At 36.8% G+C, this 26,987-nt stretch overlaps 3 protein-coding genes across 4 annotated transcripts; 2 read left to right on the top strand and 1 right to left on the bottom strand.

Annotated features, from left to right (window-relative positions):
• The first annotated feature begins 199 nt into the window (after nt 1–199).
• On the top strand, nt 200–1,515 carry LOC18105174 (protein transport protein Sec61 subunit beta). Its single transcript, XM_006375212.3, has 2 exons — nt 200–362; nt 1,029–1,515. Exon 2 carries the CDS (start codon nt 1,031–1,033, stop codon nt 1,277–1,279), a length of 249 nt encoding a protein of 82 aa, XP_006375274.1. The 5' UTR covers nt 200–362; nt 1,029–1,030; the 3' UTR covers nt 1,280–1,515.
• Nucleotides 1,516–4,829: 3,314 nt separating this feature from the next.
• LOC18105173 (uncharacterized) lies at nt 4,830–7,236 on the top strand. The gene is made up of 5 exons (XM_006375210.3): nt 4,830–5,619; nt 5,897–5,999; nt 6,077–6,389; nt 6,481–6,562; nt 6,848–7,236. The coding sequence occupies exons 1-5, from the start codon at nt 5,284–5,286 to the stop codon at nt 7,043–7,045; spliced, it is 1,032 nt and encodes a 343-aa protein (XP_006375272.3). The 5' UTR covers nt 4,830–5,283; the 3' UTR covers nt 7,046–7,236.
• Nucleotides 7,237–7,368: 132 nt separating this feature from the next.
• On the bottom strand, nt 7,369–26,620 carry LOC18105172 (uncharacterized). Of its 2 annotated transcripts, none has more exons than XM_052447073.1 (51): nt 26,348–26,620; nt 25,788–26,113; nt 25,470–25,698; nt 25,035–25,374; nt 24,811–24,924; nt 24,588–24,716; nt 24,310–24,501; nt 24,031–24,225; nt 23,640–23,777; nt 23,354–23,476; nt 23,018–23,271; nt 22,406–22,509; nt 21,667–21,761; nt 21,347–21,586; nt 20,240–20,428; nt 20,080–20,155; nt 19,901–19,968; nt 18,768–18,913; nt 18,515–18,623; nt 18,233–18,379; nt 18,056–18,103; nt 17,852–17,980; nt 17,493–17,732; nt 17,264–17,392; nt 17,094–17,179; nt 16,896–17,001; nt 16,543–16,638; nt 16,277–16,429; nt 14,820–14,999; nt 14,550–14,713; nt 14,326–14,458; nt 14,114–14,233; nt 13,734–13,778; nt 13,493–13,570; nt 13,207–13,323; nt 12,844–12,970; nt 12,665–12,765; nt 12,449–12,586; nt 12,289–12,366; nt 11,687–11,833; nt 11,475–11,606; nt 11,332–11,370; nt 11,044–11,190; nt 10,898–10,959; nt 9,969–10,122; nt 9,703–9,894; nt 9,478–9,582; nt 9,093–9,227; nt 8,484–8,720; nt 7,953–8,054; nt 7,369–7,868 (listed from the first exon to the last, which is right to left on the bottom strand). In XM_052447073.1, the coding sequence occupies exons 2-51, from the start codon at nt 26,071–26,073 to the stop codon at nt 7,719–7,721; spliced, it is 7,044 nt and encodes a 2,347-aa protein (XP_052303033.1). In that variant the 5' UTR covers nt 26,074–26,113; nt 26,348–26,620; the 3' UTR covers nt 7,369–7,718. The 2 variants fall into 2 exon arrangements, with proteins under 2 accessions (XP_052303033.1, XP_052303032.1); XM_052447072.1 differs by having other exon boundaries at nt 25,788–26,076.
• Nucleotides 26,621–26,987: the final 367 nt, after the last annotated feature.

Here is a 26,987-nt window from a genome sequence, read left to right as displayed (position 1 = left end):
AAAGGGGAAGATTCTAAACAGTGAGCCCAATTGAGAAACATATGATAGATTGGGGATCATATTAAGAATTCATTTATGATTAGGGGACTAATGTGAGGTTCTCCCAAACTTATTTCCGAGGCATCCTAGTAGTAAACGAACGGCGAATTTGACATCTAAATTGTCTGAAATCTGATGTGGCTAAACACGATTGGGTACCCATGCGTGGAAGTGCATGTGTTTAAACACGTAACCCCGTGTATAAAAACCTAGATTTTTACACCCTAGAAACCGCAAAAACTAGAGAGAAGAGAAGAAAAGAAGTCGTCCAAATTCCAGTTAAAATCCCCCCACCGATCTCTCTCTTCTTCGAATCAATTAAGGTTTCGATTTGCATTTAATTTCTTGAATTCCTTTATAGATCTGTGCTTGTCTTTGCATCGAATTGTTGAGATTTGTTTGCTACTTCTATTTTGGATTAATTTTTTATTTGAGTGAAAAACAATTAGGTTTTTTATCCTAATTATTTGTATCTTGTAGATCTTAGGCTTCTGCCTCATGACTGGATCTATTTTTTTTTCTCTCTTGATAATCAAGATCTCAATTTTGCAAAAAGACTTAATGTATTATATTTCATAAGTAATTTGTTAATGTCTGTATTGGTATCTGGATAAATGCTTGTATTCGTGGTTTATATGATGGTTCTAGTGTATGATGATATGGGGAAGAAAATACTGAAAATTGGTTTTTGCAAGGGCTAATTTGTTGGGTAGTAAAAATGGAACAAAAAATTGATTGATAGCGTTGAATTTTAGATGGATTTGTTTGAGGTTTTCTGGGTTTTCATGAATTTTGATAGTAGCCATGCTTTGTGTGCTTCTTTTGTTTACGCCTTTGATGTATAGTAGTTTTGTTAACTATATATTAGTTCATGATATCGCTGATTTGTGTGTTTAAAGTAATACTAATGTGGGCTGAAAAGTGAGATAATTAACCGGGTCGTCGTTTAAGGGGCTGAAATAGTTGTTTGTTTGGTGGGTTTCTTACAGATATGGCGGTAGGTGGAACTGCTCCCCCTAGAGGAAGTGCAGCAGCAGCTGCAAGCATGCGAAGGAGGAGGACAACAAGTGGTGGAGCTTCAGGAGGAGCAGCTGGGACCATGCTTCAGTTTTATACTGATGATGCTCCAGGACTCAAGATCTCTCCAAATGTCGTGCTTGTTATGAGCATTGGTTTCATTGCTTTTGTTGCCATTCTCCATGTTGTCGGAAAGCTTTACCTTGTTCGTCGGGATGCTTAATTAGTACACGAAGCTCAGTCTGGTATCTTGAATTTTGGATATTGAATCAATAGACTAATGTCTTAAGCAATGGATGTCTGTTTTGAATCAATAGGCTAATCGATGTTGCAATTATCACATTCTTTGTTTACTACACTTAGAGAGCCTAAGTTTTTTATTTTCGTATTTATGGTGGTTGAATCACGATTATGATATATCATCTTTTGACATAATTTCATAGCACATGATTGTTCTAATGGCTACAAGTCATTGGTGACTTCACTTTTTTGTTTATGTAATTCAGTTGCAGAAAATAAATTAAACAAGCCATGCTAAGTTAAGCGTCTTGGAAGAAAAACCCTCTATGCTGGTAGTGACTGAGCCGGATTAACTATCCTTCTATTGTGAGGAAGCAAAAAGAAACTTTGATGAGGCTATAATGGTCTGAGGTCTCTGGAAACTCTCTGAGGTTATATGATCTTTACTGTTTTAGGAATTTTCTAGCCAAATTCACATGATGATAGAATCATTCTTTTAACCTGAATGACTGTATTCGAATACAGTTATTCGACTGAATATTGGAGTTAATTCTTGTGATGCAGTTCTGGACAGTGATGTAGAATCACTTTATCTAGACCTTGCAGCATCGTCTCAGCTTGCAGATTTGACCGGGAATAATCTCATACTGAGGGTGTTTGGTTTGGAGGTGATTTTGATTTTTTTTGATGGGGTGCATACAAAAAGCATGTATTGGAATAACATTAATTTTCTTAATATAATTTTTTTTTTCAAATGATGGTAGAGCATTTCATGGCTACATTCAATCAATTAATTATATTTAATTTAACAAAGAATGACAAATAAAAAAAACTCTGAGATAACCCACATAAACAAAAAAATTAAGGATAAAACAAATGATATAGAAAGAATATAAAAATAACTGAACTCATTCCTCAATTAAATAAATGTTTAATGATGAAATTGAAAGAACACGAGCTTAAAAAGAAGGATAAAAAACCAAAGCAAACTCGAGTGAATCTCCTAAAGCTGGGTTAATCTCCCCAAGCCCGTAACCAGTGAAATTCAGGCTCAATGAAAGCTAATTTCCAAACCAATTTAATGTTAAAGGATAAAATTAAAAAAATAATAATTTCCAAAAAAATCTAAAGAAAAAAAATTGCAATCGAAAGAATAAGGATAAAATCTGATAGAAAAAAAAAACATAAAGGAGGATGAAATCGAAAAACAAAATCAATTTTAGAAATTATCTCAAATTAGACAAATATAAATTAAATGAATGAAAATGAAATCTGAAAAATTAAAAAAATTGAATAAGGATGAAAATTAAAAAGAATCTCAATTTTATAGATTATTTTAAAAAAATAAATGGTAATAAAAAAATCATGGATTAAACCCTAAGAAAACAAAATTGAAGGGCGACGTGAAAATCAAGGGGATGAGAGAAGAAAGAAAAAAGAAAAAAGAAAAAAGAGTTGCCGACGCCACACCGGAGGTATGTTTGTGTCACACTCCACTCAGGGATGGAGCGGAGGTCGAGAAGAATCAAATGCTACACTGGAATCTCATTTTCACCATTAGAGTCAACCGGATGTGTTATCTAAAGATGATAGAGTGGTTGAGACGTCCACTACACGCGTTAGCCATCCTTTTTAAAAAACATTTTATATATATTAAACTTTCAAATTATCCATAACCCCAACTGATAACAACAAAAAAGTTCATTGTGCAATTACAAAACTACCCTTATCCACAAGACTTGCAAATTTTAATTATAAGGGTAATTAGGTCTCTTCATTGTGCATTTAATAGTAAAAAAGACAATAAAGCCCCTAATAGCCATTTATTTATTTATTAATTCAAGGAAAAATATGTCATTTTATTGTACATTAAAAGGCGAAATTACAAAAACATCCTTTCATATAAGCTTCATAAGTTTTCACTTTTAAGGTTACTGTTTTAATTTTACTGTTCACAAAAAAGAAATGTCTCGAGTTATCCATGATCAATTTTAAAATGCCTAAATTGTCCCTGTACAAAGTTCATTTCACCCTCGGGCATTAGCATATGAGTTTTTTTTCAAGGGCAAACTGGTGAAAACACTATTCCCACCCACAATACGATTCTTTTGTATTTCTAACACAGTTTAATAACAATTTTGAAAAAATAAAATATGTTGAAAAAGTATTTGAAAAACAGCACAGTTTGAACACAACCGCTATTGGAAATAATAATTGTTTCAAAAGTTATTTTCCAATCAAATCAATTGACAATTACAAAAGTCAATTTAAATTTTTATGAATATCCAATAGCCAAGAATTAAATTCAAGATATAATAGTCAAGAAAAGAGGGGTCATCGGGGACACACCAGAGCATTGTTTTGGACACATTCAATACTATTAGAAAGATCTCAACGAGACAATTCTAACCACTCCATGAAAGACCATCAAACATGGTCGTGATTTGTCAGGGGTTTCGTTCATAGTTAATTTAGGGTTAATTAATACCTCGTTTAGTGGTCTTCTAATATGTAGTTAGAATCGTCTCATCAAAATTTTTATAACAGAATTGAGTATGTCAAAAACGAATCCCCGTAACCCATTTTTTCTTTTCATTTTTTCCTTAATTTCTCTCTCCAGTCATATCATATTATCTCCTTAGCTATTATATCTTAAATCTTATATTTTAACCATTGAATTTTCATAAAATTTTGAGTTGACTTTTGACAAGGTTAATTATTTTGGAAAAGAAAAAACATCAACGTACAACAGCTATTTTTAATAGGGGTTATGTATAGAATTGATATTAGAAAACGCGATTGTGTTTAACCGCTATTTCCAATAATAATTGTGTACAAAATTGATATTGAAAAATGCAACTGTGTTCAAACTGCGTTATTTTTCAACTTATGTTATTATCTCAATTTTTTTACCAAACTATGTATTTTTTTCAAAAACAAATCCTCAAAATGCATTGTATTTAAGGTTACAATGTTTTGAGAAGAGTTTTATGCCATACACAATATATTTAGTATGTTTGAGAATACTCTTGAAAGTATGTTTAGATTAAAAAAAAACACTAAATTGATTATTTTTGAATTCTTAACTGTATTTTTTTTAATTAACGTGGGTGTCCAGGCTAGCTTGCGCACACCTCGATTAATCTCACGAACCCTGAAGTTAACGACCATGTAAGCTTCCAGTGGCCATCATATTAGCAACCACATAGCTCGAACCTGAGACCACAGGGAGAACAAACTTCTTAGTCTCAAGCTCTTACCACTGGACCATCTACTATAAGGTTTTCTTAACTGCTCTTTCCATTATGGGTTCTGGTGATTGACTAATAGATTGTGGCAGCGAAGTTTGTTTGATATTGTGATAGTGATTGTTTTTAAAAATATTTTGCTTAGAAATATATTAAAATAATATATTTTTTTATTTTTTTAAATTTATTTTTGATATCATGAATCCAAAAATATATAAAAAATTTCTTCTTACAAAATCAAAATCATGCGTCACTTTAGCCTGTGCTGATTGTTAAAACTAAGATTTCTGGGGATGTTTGCACAATCCAAGATTCCCTGTCTTTGTAACCGACGGTGATTTCCCTGATTTCATTTTGTAATCGTACAAGTATGTAATAGGGATAACTTCCCTATAAGTTTTTCTTTGATCAATGAAAATTTCTATAAAAAAAATGTCAAAGACGAGTCCTCGTCTCTCCCGTATTGTATTTGAATTCCAGGAGCAGCAACCTCAGCCCACTTTGAACTGTCTTCGAGTTTTCTCTTTAGAGAAATCAGATCATACATAATGAAGGACATTCAATCATGTATTGAATTGACAGGCCATGCCGTTTCTCATCGCATTTGAATCTTCTTCCATGCTTTAGGAATCTATATATCCAGTGAAATAAATAAAATTTAAACTGTTTATGCTTTCCCTCCCTCCTCTCTGTTGTTCAATCAAGAAACCCTAAAGGAACTCCAAGAAGACAAAAGATAATGAGAATAACAGCATGCAAAAACATCTCTCAGTACAACACCACTACCCATAGAGCAAAACCCACCATCAATCCTTTGTCCATCGCCAAGAACAAGGCTTCTCGGTACTCTTTTTACTCTGCAACAGCACTTGGAAACCCGTGGCCTATAGGGGCCGCTGCACTTCATGACAGTACTATTTCTGTTGATAGCCCAGTATGGAGCCTCAGTCCTCTATCAGCAGCTTTGCCAGAATCCCCACCACCCATTTGCAGTGACTGCTCTAGCCCCCCTCGTAGTTCTGCCACAATATTCTATTCTTTGGCTCCTACTGTGCTCTCCACTTCAAGATTCCAGGTTTTCCTTCAAGAAACTGGTTTCTCATTTCATGAATAACATAAACTCTTGCTTTCTTGAATAATTATTCAAAGGATTATCTGTTACCTTGATTTGAAATGATATCCTTGCTTGTGTTCTACAAAGTTTTGATCATCTTATTTCTAATGCATGTCGTCTTTGATTTAAAGAAGGTTCTTTTTGCCCTGGTCAACTGTATTCTTTCCTTGATGAATTTACTAATTCATAAAGAGAAGTCCTGTTGTTCTAGCTTAAATTATTTTGTTTAAATTGTCAGAGTGCCAGGTCCAACTTTAGTAAACCACCCGTATCAAGCAATATCGAAATAGAGGAATGGGTTCAGAGTGGCATGAATTTGAATGGCTTCCATCGTCTCACAGGTCCCTCTTTCTGCATGCGACTTTTTGTGTGTCTATGCAAATTCTGTGTTCTAGTTTTCATTTCTATGTTTCATTAGACGATGGAATCGCAACGCAAAATTGCCACTCAAAATACCGCTCGAGGCAATCTGCGGTGGCAGATGCAGAAGTTCATAGCAGGACATTATCTTCTTTTCTTGATGACGACAACGAGAAGAAGCATGATGATTCCGACCCAAAATGCAACTACAACATAAACAGCTCAGATGCTGACAGCGTGGATTGTGGAAACCACAAACTGATGACTCGACCAAAACCTTACATTGATTTCTTAGATGAAATCAAGGCCCAGGAGCTTGAAGCTCAGATGGGTGCATGGAAGAAGGCTAAACATAGGGAACTGATGAACAAGTGAGAAGCAGCCTGCCAGTAATTCATGTTCATCAATCTAAAAAACTCTTTTGTACACTAATTTTCTATCTTCCCGTGCATTCTTTTGCAGGTTGAGAAGAAACGAATCTGTTATTCGTGACTGGGAGTATAAACAGACACAAAAGGCATTGAAGGACATGAGGAAAGTAGAGGTATATGAAATGTCCTTACACCAAGATACTTATTCATGCCCTAAATGGTCCACGGTGTCTGCTTCATAAAATCTCAGAGAGTAATGGATGAGTAATAATTACTAATGAAATTGGTTTTTATATATATATAAAAAAAACTCCTGCTCCTTCACTGCACACAAAATCTGCAATGACGAGTCACAAGACTGTCAAAATCTACAGTGCTTGACATTGCAACTAATGCTGATACTCCGATGAGCACGTTATCATATTTTACTGAGGCATCCGTTTTTCTCATGGGCGCAGAACAAACTTGAAAGGAAGCGGGCTGAGGCACTAGAGAGAGCACAGAAGAGAATAAACAGAGCAAGGAAGGAGGCAAATAAGGCGGCGGGCAAGGTAATTGAATCAGCAATGAAGAAAGGAACAAAAATTGCAAAAGAATCTGAAATCCAAGGCACCAAAAACCCAATCTGGCGGAGGCTTATGAACTTATGTCCCTGATATTAGAAATCACTTTGTTTCCTGCAGCCTCTCCTTTTTATGAAACTTATCTGTTTTGTTTCCTGCAGCCTCTCCTTTTTATGAAACTTATCTGTTCTATTCTCGTGTCCACCACCAGATATGAATACAAGCTTTCCTTGCACTGAACAATGTGGCATCTTTTTTGTATAAAACACAAAAGTATTGATTAATTGACCATCAGGATTCACTTTTGATTGGAGGCATAAATCGGGATTCCTGTCCATTTTCCTGTATACCGACGTCCAGACAGTGGATCTAACGACAGACAGCATCACCTTTCAGAATCTAGGAGATAGATGACATGGTTGCAACTTGCAAACGTGAAAAATCAACATTCAAGAAAATATCAACTATTACAAAAGAGTTCCTAGCACATCCAGGGTAAGATACATCAATTTTGGCAAAGGCCAATATTGACAACTTGCTATTACGCCATACATTTGTACAGTATATTACACGTCAACATGATGTGAGAGAGATCTCTGACCGCAGTGCCTTCGAGCATTACCAAAGGGAATTGATCCATGATGAAATAGTACATGTACAAAAGGGGAATTTTGAGACCTCTAAATATGTTCACAAAATGCTTTTAGTCGCAGACTAATTTGTAATTTGAAAAGTTTAGGGAGGCATAATGCATAATCAGTACCCTTCAATGTGCGCTCTCAGAAACCCAACTGGAGACCATACTGTCATCCATGGGCTTTAAGCCTCCACATGATCTTGCAACCGATTCAAAAAGTTTCTCTATCTCCGGTGCACACCTTATGAATGATCGATTCCAAAAGTTGTACCTAGGATTCTGCAAAATACACTGTATCAATCTACAGAAGAAACTTGCAGTCAATTCAGATCACACAAGGCAATATTCTGAAGTGTGTTTCACCTTGATGAGCTCGATGAAAGTAATCAGAAGGCCCCATGGATGTGGTCGATTGACAATTAGGCGTTCCAAAAGCACTCTTGTAATCTGCTCTTGGATAATTTCCTGCCAACCGAAAAAACAAAAGTATCAAATGCATGCATTTCATGCCCACCGAAATAACTCAATAAACCACTTAATTCTTCATATACTGAAAAGCCTATTTCACATGTCTGGAATCTGGAAAAGAGGTCTTTCAAGTGCTGTTGTCATACATGTTACCAAAGACATTCTCATTAAGCACTCTCCTTGATTAAATATATATATATATACACACAAGGAGTTGTAAAAAAACCTAAGCAAGTCCCACAGTCAAATGCATCCCTCGCAAAAAAACAAATTCATCTTCTTTGGCATTGAAGATCTAGAATGGACGCTGATTCATATTTAAGTGCCATTTATCAAGTTATCCAGCAAGATTCAGAGTGATTTACAAGTGTCTGTGACAGGACAAAATAGAAGGCACATTGACCATCAAACAAAACCATGTTTTACCTGGTTTGATTCAGCAAACAAGTAAAGCAAGACAAAAGAGAAGTAATGTGTATGGTTGTTCGGATAGCGTAGTTGATTGGCAACAGCATTTAGAAAGAGGTATCGGCCTTCAGTGTCTAGGTCCAGTATTAGCGTCTGGTAAATATCTAAAGCAGCATCCACCAAAAATACAGCTAAAGGAACAGTATTTCCCGCCGATTGTCCATGAGGTGTTCTTGCCTGAAGCTGCTGGATGGCCTGTATAATAATTCCAAATTAAAAAAAAATCATTTAATTGTTTCCTGACCCTTTATTATACCATCCCATCTAACCAAACAATCAAGCACAACTTCTGAATCTAAACAGAACTAAAATGTGAATAAGGGACATCAAGAGGAAAAAAGAAATGCAAGCATTCTTAAGGTATTATATTATTTTCTTAGTATGGTATTGTCCTGTGCATTAGGAAAATTCAAGTATATTTATCTCGCGGCTAGAAAAACTAAAATTATCAATCCTCATATAAACATCTAAAGACAAAATACACCATACTATATGCATAGATAACAGCAGATAGTCTGTGAGACAACAAGAAAATACAAGAAAATGGCCAACGGAACAGAAGATTACCTGCATTCCAGCATAAAGCACAAGGGAGTTGATCAACGGTACATTATAGCGGGTTCCAGCAGACGCAGCTTCACTGGGTATAAGGAGCAATCTCTGCTTCAATTCAGTCAGGAATGAAGAACCCTGTTGCCTCGTCTGCAAAGAGCTCCAAATTAAATAGCTGAGAAGATAATACTAACAAGGGTGACATCAAAACAATATACTGCAGATCAGAATGTGAATACTTAGAATGGTATGCAGTGTGAAGAATAGAACAGAAATGCCTGGTTACAAGTGATTACAGCGAGTGAAAATAGTAATAGATGTAAATGAAGATGCATCAAAAGTGTTATGTAATTCATGAACCAAGACTCAAAGCACAGAAACAAGAGAAATTATAAAATACCTTGAGATACTCATCTACATCAGCTTTCATCTGCTTTGCTTTAAGAGCTGCATCAACCTCAGAGAAAATGCGAGGAGGTTCCATAATTTCCGGTAGCAAATCAATCTGGAAAAAAAATTAAACAAAGAACCAAACCCTCTGGCATCAATTTTCACAACCATTAAACTCAAGATGGGATCTGTTAGATGAGTAATTGATTATTGACAAAGAATATAATTAATAGACCTTTAAGTTGGGAGTAGATGGATCCGGCAGCCTCATATTGAGAGGGAAAGCACTGAGAATAATATTACGCATTTGTATGCAGCTTGGAGGAATCACATCACAGAAAGTGAAATGGTAATCACAAAGGAACTCTGGGAAATCATGCAGCAGCACCAAAAGCACCCTAAGCGTACCTTTATAAAGCAAGTGAACCTACAAAGAACTAGATCAGACACATCATCTTAAGCTTATAATGAGCTGCAAACAAGTAAACAGAAGTGGCATACTGGCACTGCTAGCTCGGCGTTCCTCAAATATGGCTCCAGGAACTGGAACAAGTCCACCAGCAACCGCTGGACATAAGGCCAGCCCTTCTGCGCGTTTCCTGTGAGCAATCTTGGCATGAAACTCCTATGACTCACTAATGAGAGCCACACATAGCTGCAGAGGCATTTTAATCAGATAAGTGATGCACAAAGAGCAGGGGGGAAATAACTTTCTGAAAATAAATTTCCAATTCTGAAATGCTAATGTCCTAGGCATAGCAACTACAAGTAGGATGGTTAAAAAACTAGATCTCTTTGCTCATAAGTTTCAAGAATGTTTAGGGTTTAGGATTTAGGGTTTAGAATTTCTAATATTGATGGTAGTTAATCCTGCATATCATCTTGAAGTTACGAGAAATTCAGAAAGCAATTTCTGTGCTTTGTATTTTTAGGTGGTTATCGTCATTCTTGAAAACATTGTTTTACAACTCATGGTTTTGTTAAATGGAATTTTTTCCTAGGGTCAATTTTGAGCTCTATTCACCCCCTTCATCTTCTTTTTGTTTCTGTTTGGAAGTAGTAGGAAGGGAAGGGATAGTCTTGTAAGATTAAAAATTGGAAGGATCATTGGCTATGGCCAAACACTGATGATGGTCTAGATGCAAACAAAGAAATTTACTATTCATGGAACAAACCTAAGGTTCAGAAACAGAACAGTTTTGCACAAAAACCTTCCCAGTATGTTGAAGGTGTAACTGAAAGTTCTGAAAGAGGTGACTTGCAAGTTAGCGCAATTTTATCCTAGTATCCTAATTTTAGCCACAGTATCCAATCCATATATTTCTGTTTCAGATAAGCCAGAAACTCGAATATATGTTCAGGATATTAACGCATTGTCGAAGAGCTTATCATTAGCATTAGCTATTAGCTGCACAGTTCATAATACTGACCTGAAACCAGGAACTTTAAGAGGCTGCAGATTATGGAATACACCAGCAAAGGCTGTCAAGATCTGTAGCACATGCAATCAACATCACTGAGCAAATACTTTTTGAACAGACAAAATGATGTCTAAATGAATCCAAATAAGCAATACCTGGAAGTTTACACCATCAATAACAGGCTCTGGGGAAAGGAGGTCTTGAAGCCAGCTTATAAACAATCTGAAATATGGTCTTGCATTAAAAGAATTTTTCCTCTCCTCTGAATCCTTTTGTATGAGTTTCATAGTGACACTCAAAATCTGTTGAAATACCATAAATATCATATAAAACATACAAGGCTAAGAAGAAACAAAGAGCAACAGTAGTGATTTTTCCCAAAGAGAAAATTCTTATGGTCTATGTGTAACTCAAAAATACAAGCCCCTATGGATAAGATTTACCTTTGACAAAAGAAAAAGTTTACTTGATCCCTGCTCCACCTGACAGAAAGAAATATAAATTGAAAGATGTTACAGCATCATAAACTAAGTACAAGATCAAGGGGGAAACTGTGAAAATGCTGTTAATCAGCAGAAAAGTTTACCTTTAGGATTGAAAGGACCAATTTTGCATAAATATCAATAGCAAGGAAGGAGAGACTCTGCACTTGCTGAGGTGATTGCAGTGCACTGGAATTGATCACCTCAGAGGACAAGCAGTGCGCAACAGAGAGCTCCTGAAATATTTTTTAGAAATTATAAATGAGCATATTCAACATTATTCCTGCAATATAAGTTCAAAGGGAAGAGAAAGTACCGTGAGTACACGGAAAAAGCGATCTGTCATCTCATCCCCCTTCAATAATCCATTTTGATGCAGCTGAAAGATGTAATGGGTAGAAGCTGCATCATTTGCACCAGGAAGTTCACATATCCGGTACCATTCCGCAAAAAACATGGAAACCTACATTACATAAGAACAATATAAGCATTTGAAAATATCAGAAAAGTATAGGAATTTTCTTATACACCCTCCCCAACTATTAACGTAAACAGAAGATGACAAAACAAGGAAGATAGAAGTCATCAATATGTGAGGAATGGGTTGCATAAGAAAGGGAGAGAGAGACAAATGTAATCTTTAAATTCCTCTACTCTCAGGAAGATCGCATGGTCCCTTAAAATTTCAATGATCTTCCAAGAAATCCTTAGAGAAGTTTGCAACTTTGATCAATCTCAGAAAACAAGTGGCCTTGCATTGAACTCTATTAGAGACCAACATGTGAAGTTTCTCAGAATTACAGCAAGCTAACAAAGCAAACTCTTAAAGTGTTAATAAAACAAAAAACTTGCATATGCCAGTTGGAGAAAAATCTAAGAGTCCACAACTTCTCATAAAACTACTTAAGCTCAGGATACCTGCTCACGAAAACCTTCTGGTTCCACAGATTCGATGTTGCCATAGTCTTCCCTGTTAGCTATCAGCTGACTGATAGGCTGTTTCAACAAAAATATTAAGATTTAGAATCAGACCAAGCAAACAAGGGAGTGAGTTATAAACCATTGCATCTTCACTGACCTTCTTGTCTCTAGACTGTCTTGCCTTGTCCTCCTTTCCAAGAGTTAAACTAGTTAGAGAAGCCGCATTGGCACCAGGATTCCTGACAATCTCAATCAGCTGTTGTAATGACTCGGCAGATCCAGATTTTGCGGCAAGCTGCAAATCAGAATCAATACGAAAAGTCAAACAAAACAGTATGTAATGAACTCTAACATAAAGATGTAAAAATATGACCTTGGCCAGTGCATCAACAAGATTGTGGAGTTCAGAGATGACATTGGATTCTTCAACAACCAAAGCTTGGACAAGGGAAATGGCAAAGTCCGTTGCAGCTTCTGTACAATTTATGGAATTAGTAATCAAATCAAGTGCAAGAATGCCTACTCTATACAAGAAGAATTCCTTGGACGTACTATTCCTTCCCCCATCAATAAGTTTTGCCATATGAACATTGTACTCTGCAAGATTGAGCAATTCACTGCTTATCAGGCCAAGAGTAATATCTTTATTGAACTTTCGCTCCTCATCTGAGTAAATCACCTGTAAGAAAAGGTTGAAAACTGATTAAGTAACATGCACAAATGCAAATAGAAGAACAATTAAACAGTATCAAGACAAGAAAATCTTGATATTATCCGAAATAACCAAGAAAGAATACAGGTTACTGCATCAGGACATTGAGCTCATTCTGCTACCCAAGTTCATGACTACCATACAGCAGAGCCAGAGAATGTTATACATAACCTAAAATTATGTAAAAATTCACAAAGGCATACCCAACTAGTGAGTTCTTTAACCACAAGCTTGCACACATCACGAATAGCAGCCAGAATTGCAAGGCAAGCATTAACGTAAAAACTGTTCGATGCATTCTCATATAGACCCTTGAATACCTGTATGATAATTAGAAAAACTCAATTTGTGAAAAACATAGAAAAAACTATGAGCAATTGTTCATTTCAATGGGTATTAAGCAGCAGCCAACTGAAATCAATAGATAACAAGCAACAAAGATGGCCTGACAATAAACCATCACATAACTAGTCATCAAAGGAAGCGCACCTTTTGTGCCACAGCCAATGCAGCCTCATCTCGACTGACACATCTGAGTATGATTTCAGGAACCTCTGTAACTACCCCCTGAACACCAAAAGGACAGTTATACATTAGATAACAAAAACTCAAACAGGAAAATTCACATTAAACAATATCACCACAGTGGAAAAAGATACAAACTTAGGTGAAGCTCAAGGACGTGTAATTTGGTGGCAATACATACCAACAGGAAGGGAAAAAACAGTACCTGGATTTCAGCTTCTCTAGAATCACTAGCCACTAAAGTCTCCAACTGAAACCATTTCAGACGGGATTTCAGCAGAAGTATATAACCACTTTTAATGCAACTAAAAATACAAGGAAAAAAAGAGAGAAGAAACATATTTGCAACACTCACATCACCGAGGCTTCTGGTTACAATTACATTCCCTGTCCCTTAACCTAATTGGAAGGACAGTGTGTGTGTGTGTGTGTGTCCTCCCAAACGCAAGTCCAAAAGAAAGGGCAAACGCATCTAACATAAAAATGAACATGCATACTATGCATTCAATTATCCCCTTGCTCAGACATAAGAATTAATAGAATGGATGTCGCAAATGAGACACAAGCAAAAGGATTCAAAGCAACCTTCTGCGCAATAATCTGGTACTTGTCCAATGCATCCCTAGTGTTCAGGGAAGCATCTGCAACGCTGCTCCCAGCACGCTCAGAAGCAGCTAAAGATGGCTCAGAAGAAACTCCCAATTCCTTCAAACAAAAAGAGAGCCACAAATTCAAAAAAAAAAAAAAAAGAATGACCCCAAGCACATAAAAACAGAAGCAGCAGAAATTCTTCCAACCTTTACATCTGAGGATTCCACTGGGTGAAGTTCAGAGGAAGCAGCAGTAGCAGAGAATGAAGCACTGATTGAATTGTTTTCAGAACTTTGTGGGATAACACCATCAGCTGCTGCACTATGAATTGAAGAAGCACTGAAACAGAACATGCAGAAATTCAAAACTTCAGCAATTCAAAATTTTGAAAATAAAAAATATCAAGCACCAATCAATAGCAATAGAGCACCTAAGAAGTGCAGCTGAATTAGATTCAATAGCTTCAGAAGCCACATCTGATGAAACTGAACCATATGCACTAGCAAGACCAGAAGCACCAGAAGAAGCAGAACCCGCAGGAATGACATGTGAGCTATGGCTAGATTGGTTTTGCCATGGAAGACGAACAAAATCCTGAATACAAGAACACGGGGGGGTGTTAAGGAGATAAATAACTTTTTTAAGTGCTTTCTTTCTCAGAACCAAATGTACCACATGGCGAAGATCAACAGGTATATACCTCGTAAACTCGCTGTTGAGAAACAGACAAGTGACCAGGCTTGGGGCGAAGGGCCTCAGGTACAACACCCATAGAACTTTGGGTGTACATGTTTGCGTCAAAAAATGTTTGGCCAACACCATCTCTATGCTTCCTTCTTACTAGTTGTTGAGCTATTTCAGTGTCAATGGTTTGTATGGCCTGCATGAAATACTGTTCCATTAAAAACCAGTGACAAGAGGACAGAATTAATATACCACATTTCTGATCAAATGGTGGAAGCCATTTAGTAGTGCTATTTTTCATATTATTTCTTAAAAATAAGTTTAATCAAATAATGATTCCCTGCATACCAAGTTTGGTTATTTCAAAAAAAATAAAGTACATTACTAGAATGAAAAGCAACCTTCAAGTCAGGGACCAAGAACAGAGAACACTACCCAACAACAAGCAACACCAAAGCAAAACCGTTACAAAATAGAACTTAAATTCTGCAAACTCCTGAAAGTGTTGTTGAAACAAAGATCCACATGGAAGCCAAAAAGACTACTGAATACCACAGTTGCCTCCAATGTGACTAATTTTTAAGATTCTGGAATTTCATTCCATCAAGCAAACTGTTTAGTGCTCCTAAGAAATCAAGCAGCTAAACATATCCTACTCTCCTGGAGTTACTTCATATACAGCCATGCTATGTTGCTCGGACTCACCACTTTGTCCAGTAATACCTGTGTCAACACAGCTCGAGTGACTTTGGACACTGACAACTCGCTTATCAATTGGCATAGACTCAATAAAACGCTTTAGGCATTGAGCATGAGCGTGAGTAAGGGAGAGGGGCAAGATACTCAATAACAAATAGGGCCAGTGGTAAAGAGTGTAAATAAAATAGCAGCATTTAAACCAACTATTTGGATGACAAAGCCCAGCTGTTTTGTGATTTAAAATGGCCCAGGAATCGAGTTTAGTATCATAAAGAAGGAAGCACAACACTTTTGGACCAACCTAAGTAAAACAGCCCAAGTGTTAGAAAAGCCCAATTCAAAACGAGTTTTTTTCCCCACAAGTACAAAATCCAATATTTTAAAGATAGATCTATATATGAATACTTATCGTAAACATATTCCCTTACTCGTGTTTAAATCACCATATCCTAAAATTTAAAATTTGACAGTTCTGACACTTGGATCACAGTCCGACACCAGACACACATACCCAAGTCCAAGCAACATAGCCAAGGATACATGTCAGACTGTTCATCAAACACAAAACAGAAGGTGTTACCAAGGAACAACCTAACAAACCCTTGCCTACTCTAAGCTACTTCTGGGATCTGACACGAGCACCGGAAATAGGAGAGAGCCAGAGCAGACATGAGATACAATTTACACACATTGCACATCACTCAAGACTACAAACACCCCCAAAAGAAGGAAGAGGATAGTGCAATAGGTATATATCAAAGTTAAAAATGGAACCTTATCTGTGGCAGCCTGTTCAATCACTGCACACCCAAGATCAAGGTTATCATTGGTAACAAGTTGCACAGCGTGCTCCAGAATTTCACTTGTTAAAGAGAAACTCTGAACTGAATTCCTTAGCTGACTTGATATTGAACTACGTAATGGCTCCTGGCAAACAGACAGAACACCAAGAATGAAAAGTTCAGTAAATCAGATAAATGATTTCAAGTTCCAAACAAATAAAGAAGAGAGAAGCTAAAAAGTTCTGTGACAGAAAAAACCTTGCATGTTACATGAGCTAAGCTTCCAGCCAAACTGGCAACCATTAAGTGTGCTGCATTATATATTCTTGTTTCATCGGATTCCATGGCATAATCCTATAATTGAGTGCAATATGACGGGAAGGTATCAGAAATGTCTGGGAAATAAGACTGGTAAAAGTTTCTATAAGATGTGGAGATATTTGATTTAAACAAACAATAGTATGATTAGATACAAAATATGTATGATTTAGCAAGCAAAGACAACAAGGCATTAACTAAAAGAAGAAGTGCCTATAGAACTTGCTGCCAAGGTAGATGCAGCAAGCCCCAATACAAGGGACCAAATGCTTTGTTTATTTCAGCATCCAGACCTTCAGAACAAGCTCTTTTGTTGTCTGTGTTGCAATAGAAACACTTCGTTGAACAATACCAGAAACGATATCTTTGATAGCTCTATCCATTACAGCAGGAACCAGTCTGTCAATTGTTAATGGGATATAGATCATCAGAGAAACACAAACCAATGTAACTACAAGGCATCATAAGAGTAATGTAGAAACAGTTTGAACCTTTGAAAATGCACATGTAAGCCCCAAGAATTTAGTTTCTGATTGATAATAACATGAGTTCCGATGTTGGGTATTGCTGTGGGAAGCTGCCAACAACAGAGAACTTGCAAATTAGAGAACAAAGAAGTCAGTCTATTGTTCAACTATGAGCATGTGATATTAAACCGCACCTGACTAGCAGAAAACGTTGACTGGGATGGAGTCGCTTGGAATAGACCTTGAGCAGAAGGGAGCTGATCAGACAAGCCTAATGCAGCTAGTTTGTCATCCTCCATCAATGCATGAACAGGAGAGGTATACTGAAGACACCAAGCAGATTAACTTCAGATATATAAATATATATATATATATATATCAACAACTGCTAGACAAAAAATAGAAAACAAAATGCACACAAACCTGAGATAACAAATGAGCATGACCACCAGAATTAGGTGGGCTTGCAACCTCAAGCGGTAGCTCAACATGATTTAGTGGAGATATAATTCCAGATTTAACTTCAGGAACCAGCTGTGGTTGGGATGCTCCAACATCTTTGTTGGAAAAATCAGGATTCCCTTCAATTTCCCTTTTCCGATCCTTCAGGAGAGAAGTTGGTGCAATGTCCTTCATATCTACGCCAAGATTCTTGAACAAGACCTGAAGTGCCACAAGAAAATTATTGATAATCAACCAAATACAGCCTATGTTAGTGAGGCTTTCATAGCAGAAAAAAGTCCACACACTTGTGCAAGTCAGTGCTCATGGTATCCCTTTACCTCTATGTCAAATTTGAGGTTCATTTTCAAGTTTGGCATTGAGTAGATCTCAGCCAGCAATCCAAGAATGCCCATAGTCCAAGGATTAGGAGGTTGGTATGCTAGACTGCTTTGACATGGCTCCAGAACCTACAGCAAGTAAAAGAAAATATAAGAATTACATGACAATTAACTTCAGAGACATCTAATTGTCAACATGTGTACCTTGGATGTAAATGGTATAACTGCAATCATCAATCCCTTCTCATATGCCTGCCCAATTACAAGATTAACTCAAGTGAACTTATGATTCTCAAATGACAAAAAACAATGATGAAAAAGAAAGATCTAATGAGACTTGTTAACATTGAAGCACACATTGTCTCCATGTATAAGAATCACCTCTATGATCAAAGATTTAGGATCTATTTCACGTGCCCTCAGAACTTGGTTCCTTCCAATAGTTAATTTTCCAAGCCAGCTTCCCAAATTTTTTAGCAATGAACGTTCTTCGGAACTAGATTTTATGAGCTCTGATCCCAAAAGAACCTGAAACAGAACAAAAAGTAATGCTGATCTATTCTACTTTTAAACTGAAAAAGACTTATCCATGCCACTTGATTTTCTGAAAAGGATGTTGATCAACAATGTCCAATGCACAAAGATACATGTGATGACACAAACCTTGCAGTTCTCATATGAGTTTTGGACAATCTCCTTACTTAAAGCTTTTGAATAAACTTTATCAAGGAACTTCAAGTACAAATCGTGAAAATTGGGCTCAATGCTTGCTCTGCACAAAGACATTAACGAAGACCAACAAGGAAGGGCAACAGCACAAAGAATTAATATATTACATAGAGACAAACATAAATATGCTTAGAAACATTTACACACACTAAAGAATCGGGAAAGGTAATTTAAAAAGACTTCTCACCTTTTCATGACCATGTACTGGGCAAACCAGGGATAGTGCTGCTCCTTCAGTATTTCAATGAATTCTTTTGCTTTAGCTTCAACATTTGCAACTGAAATATTATTAATTATGAACGATATTTTGTCCTGAATCTCTGATCCTGGAGCCTGGAAACAGAAAGTGAAACCAGATAACTACAGCACACAAGAAAAATGAATCCATCCAACGAGCCTCACTATTTTTTATCTTTGAATAATATATTATTAGAAAGAGAAGTTACAAATTAAAGTCTAAGCAATCCTTCATATCAAGAACAAATAAGAAAACAGAACAATATCAGTAGAAAATAATAAGAAAAAGAACTTTGCAATGTTAAAGGCTATCACTGGAAAAGTTCCAGGAAGCAGAACCCCATTAGAAGGCTGAACTTAGAAAATATCCCATAACAGCTTCTTTAAGAGCAATTCATTGAAAAGTCTCTATTTTCACCTGTAGAAATATCCCAGATTTAAGAAGTATTTTCTTTCTTACGGCCCACTAATGCACGGGATAAAAAATCCTATACCCGCTAGAGAACACCCACCTATTTATCCAAGGTAAAGAGCTACCTATGCAATAACCTTATAATCCAACCATACAGGAAGGCCACCCAAACAATACATAAAGATGACATTTATCATTACACAACATGCAGTGCACCTCATATTTCACAATTGCTAGACCACCAATAACCATGGCCCGTTGAAACATATGATTTCAGGGACTGTCACCTGCTAACAATTAAATAGATTGGTCAAAGCACGACCCCTTAAAGACTTTGAAGACTTCAAATAACCACCACTTTTGAATAACAAATAGCTCCATTCAAAGTTTGGTGCTTAAATGGCCAAGAAATTTTTTCCTTCCCAGATAAGTTATCAGCAAAAATAAGGTACGAGGATAGTAGTTGCTTGTAAAATAACATCTCTTGTAAAATAACATCTCTTGATAGCTAAAATTAATAAGGATAAACCAGGCAGTAGCTGATGAGTCGAGTTTTATACTCATAGAGGCTTCTATACATCTCTATAGAAACAAATGAAAGCTACCATAGACCCCACGCATCTATGTAAAAAATGCTACCACTTGCGTGATTTTAAAATAAAACATTGTACCTCTATATGTGTTTCTCTTCTCTCAGCAGCAGCTACAAGTGTTTCGATGTTCAATGCAGAGCCAAACCCTGTATTAAATAATGATTCGTATGTAATGCTGATAAAGGCATTTTTAAAACAATTCAAGGCATGGCAGCTTAAAGTAAACAAGAAAAAATTAGGATCATTAATGAGCTTACTGGTAGAGGTAACTGCACGGGAAGGACGGACAAAACCAGGTGAAGAAGACAACAAAGATGAAGAAGTAACTGTATTCTGCAATCACAACTTACGAAAAGTGAAGAACTACGGGAATGAAATTCAAATATTGACATCAAACAAATCAGTTGTGAAAGCTACCTTCTGAATGCTAGAAGCATCACTTGAAGCAGCTGAAGATTGCCCACCGGAAGATAGAAATGGTTTAGTGTCATTAAATGGAGCTGCAGATGCTTTCAGACGGTCATCAAGAGAACTTTCATGTCTCTGTTGACTGTGGAGTGTAGATGAAAGTTGCTGCCCGAGCTGTGGAATGTTAATGCTATTTGACTGCAATAATGGCACAAGGTTAGAAAAGCAAAGGCTGTTGAGACTACTGCTTAGTTTAACCAACTAGTTTGGCCCCTAATCAAAGTTACAATGTCATAGGACCAAACTATGATATAACAATGTCAAATAGCTCCCAGTCCACATATATTTGCAATAAAAGCAGTGACGTGTCGAAAGATCAGTGCAGTAGTGTTAGAGAGCTGGAGGTGCGATGGTCCCAGTGAGAAGCAGATGCAGAGATGATGATGCCAAGTGTGTCCGTAACATGCAAATTAGAAGTTTTTACCTGATCATCGCAAACCAGCTCAAGATGTCCTCAATCACCTTAATTTTATTTCTTTAAGAGGATAGTTGAAATACAGGATATTAGTTGGAGCACTAAACATCCTGGACGAATGTTATGAAAGATCTGGTGCAACTAGTACATTCACATTAGACAATAGAAAATGCAGGGATTGATCATGGCTGCAATCAATGGTTGAAAATAAAATGGAAAGGAGAATCAGATGTGCAATGATTTATATATTTCACATAAAGCAATGAGCATGTGTTTGTGCCCAAACTCTAGCTCCCTGACACTATTGCACTGACTTACCACCAAATTGCTGCTTCTATTGCAAATATGTTTGTGTATTGAAAATAAAAGGTTTATGCCAGAATTTAATAGACTCCACCACATTCAACAAACTAAGTTTGATGTGAATTTTTTTTCTGAATATCTCATATTGAACCCTTGCCAAACATTCATCATTCATGTATCTGGTTTCCATCACTTTCAACAAAGTTTGATGTCAAATATCTTCTGCACATCTCAGATGGTAGCCTTGTCAAACATTCATGGATCTAGTTAAAAATATGGATGCACAAGACAGGAGGAGAGGGCACAAAAAGTACCATAAACAAAAAACAATTTCTTACCTCTCCATTTACTGAGGCAGCCTGTAACAAACCATGGTGATGAGCAGCAGAAGCATTGTTAGTTCCATCTGATTCCAAATGCCCTGATGAAATCCTGGCAAGTGCTCGTTCAATGAAAGCAACAAGCTCAGTATGAGTACCACGCAGATGAGATATTTGTAAGATATGATTGCAATACTGTGGCCATTCAATCAAACGATCCACAAACTGCTCCAAAGACTTGGTACCAAACACAAACATCTGCAAAGAGCAGTCATTGGAAACATTATATACACCCATATACATATACAGTTTGAAGGTCGCTTAGGGATGGTACAGACTTTGGAATCTGGAGGTTTGCGAAGTGCATCTAAAACACCACGCAAAGCAATCCCAAGAGTGAGATGAGTAACAAGCTGGTGCTTGATAACAGAACCTGAAATACAATTCACAAACATGACCACATAAATCTGCTGAAGACATTCCAAATTACACTTGTTCGAATAATCACATAAATCTCAAGATTACTTGACTAGTTAATCATGCAGATTTTCACAGCTTTATGCCTCATGCTGCAAAATGCAAATACAAGTAGCAATCACAGGCAAACAGATCAAATTCTTTCAATCAAGTAGTAAGCTAACAAATAACAAACAATGTCCTAGCATTAATGCTGCAATTCAAATTTATATCAGTTTAAACTATGTAGGACCCATCACAATAATTTAAAAAAAAAATGATTGACAGAATAATAATAAAATCAGCATTGCAGTTTTGAATTACCTATATCAGAAACCAAATACCATAACATTTTTCTACATAGGGACCCTACTCTGAACAAGGGAATACATGCAAAAAATCCAAGCTCATGAAAGGACAAAAGGAGTAGGTTTGATATTATAGCAAACAATGATGTAAAAGATAGCACAGTTAAAATTGTACAGGCAGCATGCACACTCAAGCTCTAAAGCATAATTGTTAAGACGAGAGCCAATCGAGGTAACTTGATATCAAGCATTGGACTAGAACGCTAGAAAAATAAGCCATGCTATTAACTTTAATCTCTGTAATAAATCTCACCAAAAAGAAGAGCAGCAATTTTTAGTTGCCTTTCTGGATACTTAGGGAAGAATCTATATTCTTCAAATAGATTGCCAATCATGCACTCGAAAATCAATTGTTCCCTGTCAGTGATTTCAACAAGAGATTAGTCTTACCACTGAAATCCAAACTCTCTGATGGGTCCACCAACAAAGTAAAATATTAAACACCCAAACTCTCAAATGAATATCACATAAAATCATCTAAAACTAAGATGGCACTGGTCTGAAAAGTATCATTGGCTTTCACATCCTCGCAAGGTCGAGACTATTGCCCATACTTGTCAGTCAAAAAACACTAATAAAATAACTACAATCATTCCAATTGCTTGGAGGAGATACAGACAACGTAAAATATTCGATTCAGGATATACGAATAAAATATGGAGCATGCATAAAAAGCATTTAACTCTTCCCCGAAAATTATTCCAGGTAGAATAATTCAAAGCTAACTTCCAACACTATAAAGACTCTGTTATTATAATTATCATCAGAGAAACCCTAGGACGTAGTTCAGTGATTTAGACTCCTAATGAACAAGGCATAGTAAGATACCAAAAAAAGTAAGCACTTTTAAAGATTAACATTATACCTTTTCACTGAAGATTCCTTGAATCTAGCAAGCATTTGAACCATTGCATCAATTGTCAGCTGACCAGAAAACATTTGCTGGAAATAAGAGTTTGCCTCTGCCTCAACATCATCTGAAAACCCATCAGGGGTAGATGAATCTGCTGAGCTACCATTTTGCAGCCTTGGATTAGAGTCCATAACTGTCACATGCAACCTTTCCATTTCCTCAGACAGTTGGGTAGAGATAATTAAGCTGGTGTGAGCTTGAAGGACCTGCAAAATATGCAGAGAATTAGAAAATCACTATGCAATTGTATGGAGAAGACCAGAATAAATGAATTGTAGAAGTTGGAACCTTCAGGAAGGATGAACTAGTTTCTGAATAATGATTCACAATATTGCTTTGATGATGAAAAGGTTTCGCAGAAAAATCCTGTGATCCACCGAGCTGAATCTCCTTCAGAAACCTGAGACATTCCTGCAGATTTGAAAATACACACCAACATGTCATGTCTCACCATGTCCATAACTAAGCTGTAATTTTACTATGTCATAGTAACAAAAATCCCAAGATACGATTTGACACGGCCACTGAGTATTGGCACCTTAATGAAGAGTTTGGAAGGGCAGCTGAACATTACCTCAAAGAATGAATCCTTGTATGTAATTAAATTATTACTCAGCCACTTTTCAAGGTCTATAAGCTCTTTTCTTGAAGCAAGGGCTGCCAATCGGATACCAGAAGGAAAGGGAATCATGTCTAATACTGATGGCAAAATCTGCATTAAGGAACCAGAAATTTGAGCTCAAAATGAAATACACCAAAACAAGCAACAAACAAACATAACTAAAAGATGAATCCAAGGATGATCAGATCAGTACGAACACCGCAAGGTTATGGTAAAAGTTCCAACAAAATGGCAGCTTTAAAATTTTGGAGGAGATGATGGAACATATGCATTATTATTAAAGCAAAACACTGCAAAAGGGATGATTAGAACAAAAATCAAGTCACAAATTCTCTCCGTTTACCTTTAGCTCTTGACATACATCCAATATCTTGGTCATGATGTTTGATTCAACATTCCCAGCCTCTACAAATCCCCGCAACACAAGATTAGGGTTCAGATGCCAAAGGTAAAGCATCATACCACCACAAGCAGGGCTTTTGAGTATAAGGGGGAAAACCCTAAAAGACACTTCGTATTGGAGGAGGCTGTAGGCAGTCTGCAATAAGAGAGGTAAAATTGATCAGCCAAATAAACATGTAGGGTATAATTCCACAAATCATGAATGAAGTATGAGAAGTACATTGATATTGAACATCCCAAGAAGCAACAATTCTGGACAGTGTTTAAGAGGATACTCGAGAATTGATCGGACAGAACTAGCATGACCTGTCTCAGCAAGTTGACAAAGCACATCCAAAAGGTCAAGACACAGCCATGCATGATTAGCATGCCCAACTTGGAATTTATGGCCATGCACAGCATCCATATAGTTCTGCAACAATAGCAGATAACTAGTCATAATCAGAACAGGGGGTTGCCTCAGAATGGAAGTGAAAAACTGATAGAAAAGCACCATACCAGCTGCCTTCCAGAATGAGCAAAGGTGAACATTTCTGGTGGTGCAAGTACTGCATGTTTCAGAAAAGATAGTTGACCTTCAGTATTCTTCCAAAGAGACCCACAGATTGCATGGAGAGGGAAAGGATTCTGCAAAGATCAAAGATACAAATTCGGAAAAAGCAAACAAAGATGTTGAAACTTATCTGACAGTGCATGTATTTCACATATTATGAAGATATACCTGGCATGCCTGTCTATATGCAGACATCAGAAAGGAGAATGCCTCCTCATTAGGTATGTAAAATCCTTCATGATCCAGATTTTCAATAACTTGAATCCAGTTAGTACCAGGAGCCTGTAAAAAACATTCGTATGCAATAAATCAAGGAATTTTTTATTTTAAGTACTAGCAATTTTCACATTTAAAAAAAAAAACTAGGATAATAAGAACAGAACTGGACTCACAAGTTGCTTGATTGTTTTTACAAGGATGTCAACGTCCCAGGAGCTTAACTGTTGAAGATCAGTTGTAATGTCACAACCAAGAGCCAAGCCAAACGTTGAAAACGTGCTCTGGTTGTCCTCAAGCCCGGTAAGGTTGCGGGCAATTGTTCCAAGTATCTTAGAGATTGTAACTTCTGACAGTGGCAGAAAAGGGGATAATATTTCTTTGCAGTGCAATGCATCAAATGTGCATCCATAGCCTAACTCTTTCACAATATCTCCCAAGCTCATCTCCTTTTCCATTTCAGCTAAAATAGCATCAAATTCACTCTCTGTACTTCCATGGAAGAGATCCATATTCCTGCAATACAAAAAAAAATGAGCACGTTGCATGTGTTACAGACCACAGAGCTTTACCCTCATTCAATTACAAAGCCAGGAAAGAGAGGAGATCACCTCCAAAAATTGGCCTCGCGCAGTTCATCAGAAATCAGTGGAGTTAAAACAAATGGGGTAACATCTTTTGACTGCATTAACGACAACATCTGCATAAAGTTATCAACATGCTTGGATAGCCCCTCCGACCGCTGTAGGAACATAACAATATTCTGAACTTGATCAACTGAACTTATCAGAACAGGATTCGCACACAATTCCTCAATTTGAGCCATACAAAACTTCTTTGCTGGAAAAACAACAAACCCATCAACAAATGCAGTCCAGGCTTCCAAGCCAGTAAAGGGGCAAAAAAGGAGGAATAAACAAACAACTCACCAAACATCCTGGTATCAGCGTTCTCCGCATCGGTGAGCGCGAGACCAATGCCAATTTTCTCAGCCACAGATAGCTTCAGCGAATTAGACAACTTCTCTAAGAAATTTTCAGTGATCTCCAAACTTCTTAAAGACTGACAAAACACAGTAGTGGAATTCGGTTTGTCCAAAACAAACTTGAAAACCGAAACAAGTACGGGTTCCAACTGAATGTTTTTCAAGTCAGTCTTCAAATACTCCAAACATGTTTGGAGCGTCAGAACACTTCCTTCAAATCCATACTCCATGAACTGCAATACATCAACAACACCCAAACAACGCGTCGACCTTTGAGTCACCAACAAACAATAAAATTTAAAAAAAACACCTCAATTTTAACCCAATAATAACTAAATTAAAATTGCAAAACCTAAAATAATTTTTTTATTTTAATCCAAATATAATCCGGTCAAGCAAAGAGTAGAATGTTAAGGTTTTTTAAAAAAAATAAAAGATGAGAGAGAGAGATAATAAACGATCGATTGCAGAATTAGGGGAAATGAAGTAATGTAAAGAGAGTACCTGACAGAGGTCGCGAAACACGGAGTCGACGTTGGCTTCGTTCAAGGTGTGAAGAAGGAACCGAATCTGACTCGGTATTGTTGAAGATAGCTCGATCATGGCGAGTGACTCGGTAAGTGAAAGACAAATTAGGGTTTTATTTAGTTTTTTTGGTTTTGCAGTAAGAGAGAAAGCAAGATGTCGGTGATTTTGAAGATTTACACTGAGAATTGATGAGGGAAAGGGGAATTTTTTTTCGTGTCGAGCGGAATATTTTAGAGTAAGAGACAAGTGTGGTGTTTGTCTGGGTTACGCGCTGGTCACCGTTAGGTGTAGGTAGGGATGAATATGTCGAGTTGTTTACATGCCACGTCGCAAATGAATATGATTAGGGTTTCGCTCTCTTTTTTATTATTATTAACGTGGGTGTTCGAATCAGCTTGCACGTACCTTGACTAATCCCACGGGCCCTGAAGTTAATGACTATGTAAACCTCCAGTGGTCATCATCTTAGTAACCACAAGGTTCAAATCTGAGATCAAGGGTCTCTTTCTTTTATAAAAGAGGCTACGTTGATATAATTTTTGTTTCAGAAAATATAAAATATGGAATTGGTAAGATTTTCAAAACTTTAAAAAATGGGTTTTAAAAAATTGTGTGA

Source organism: Populus trichocarpa, chromosome 14 (genome assembly GCF_000002775.5).
Source record: "Populus trichocarpa isolate Nisqually-1 chromosome 14, P.trichocarpa_v4.1, whole genome shotgun sequence".
Lineage (NCBI taxonomy): Eukaryota > Viridiplantae > Streptophyta > Magnoliopsida > Malpighiales > Salicaceae > Populus > Populus trichocarpa.
The sequence above is the reverse complement of the archived record's forward strand: the minus strand, read 5'-3'. Positions and strand labels throughout refer to the sequence as shown.

What these genes read in the sequence shown, in the direction of transcription:
- LOC18105174 (XM_006375212.3), top strand. Translation starts at nt 1,031, where the DNA reads ATGGCGGTAGGTGGAACTGCTCCCCCTAGAGGAAGTGCAGCAGCAGCT.
- LOC18105173 (XM_006375210.3), top strand. Translation starts at nt 5,284, where the DNA reads ATGAGAATAACAGCATGCAAAAACATCTCTCAGTACAACACCACTACC. An exon ending in CATAGGGAACTGATGAACAA is followed by an intron (nt 6,390 to 6,480) that starts GTGAGAAGCAGC and finishes ATTCTTTTGCAG; the next exon opens with GTTGAGAAGAAACGAATCTG. An exon ending in AGGACATGAGGAAAGTAGAG is followed by an intron (nt 6,563 to 6,847) that starts GTATATGAAATG and finishes TCATGGGCGCAG; the next exon opens with AACAAACTTGAAAGGAAGCG.
- LOC18105172 (XM_052447072.1), bottom strand. Translation starts at nt 26,446, where the DNA reads ATGATCGAGCTATCTTCAACAATACCGAGTCAGATTCGGTTCCTTCTT. An exon ending in TTGGGATGTTCAATATCAAT is followed by an intron (nt 24,226 to 24,309) that starts GTACTTCTCATA and finishes CTCTTATTGCAG; the next exon opens with ACTGCCTACAGCCTCCTCCA. An exon ending in TTAAAGAACTCACTAGTTGG is followed by an intron (nt 12,971 to 13,206) that starts GTATGCCTTTGT and finishes CTTTTCTTACAG; the next exon opens with GTGATTTACTCAGATGAGGA.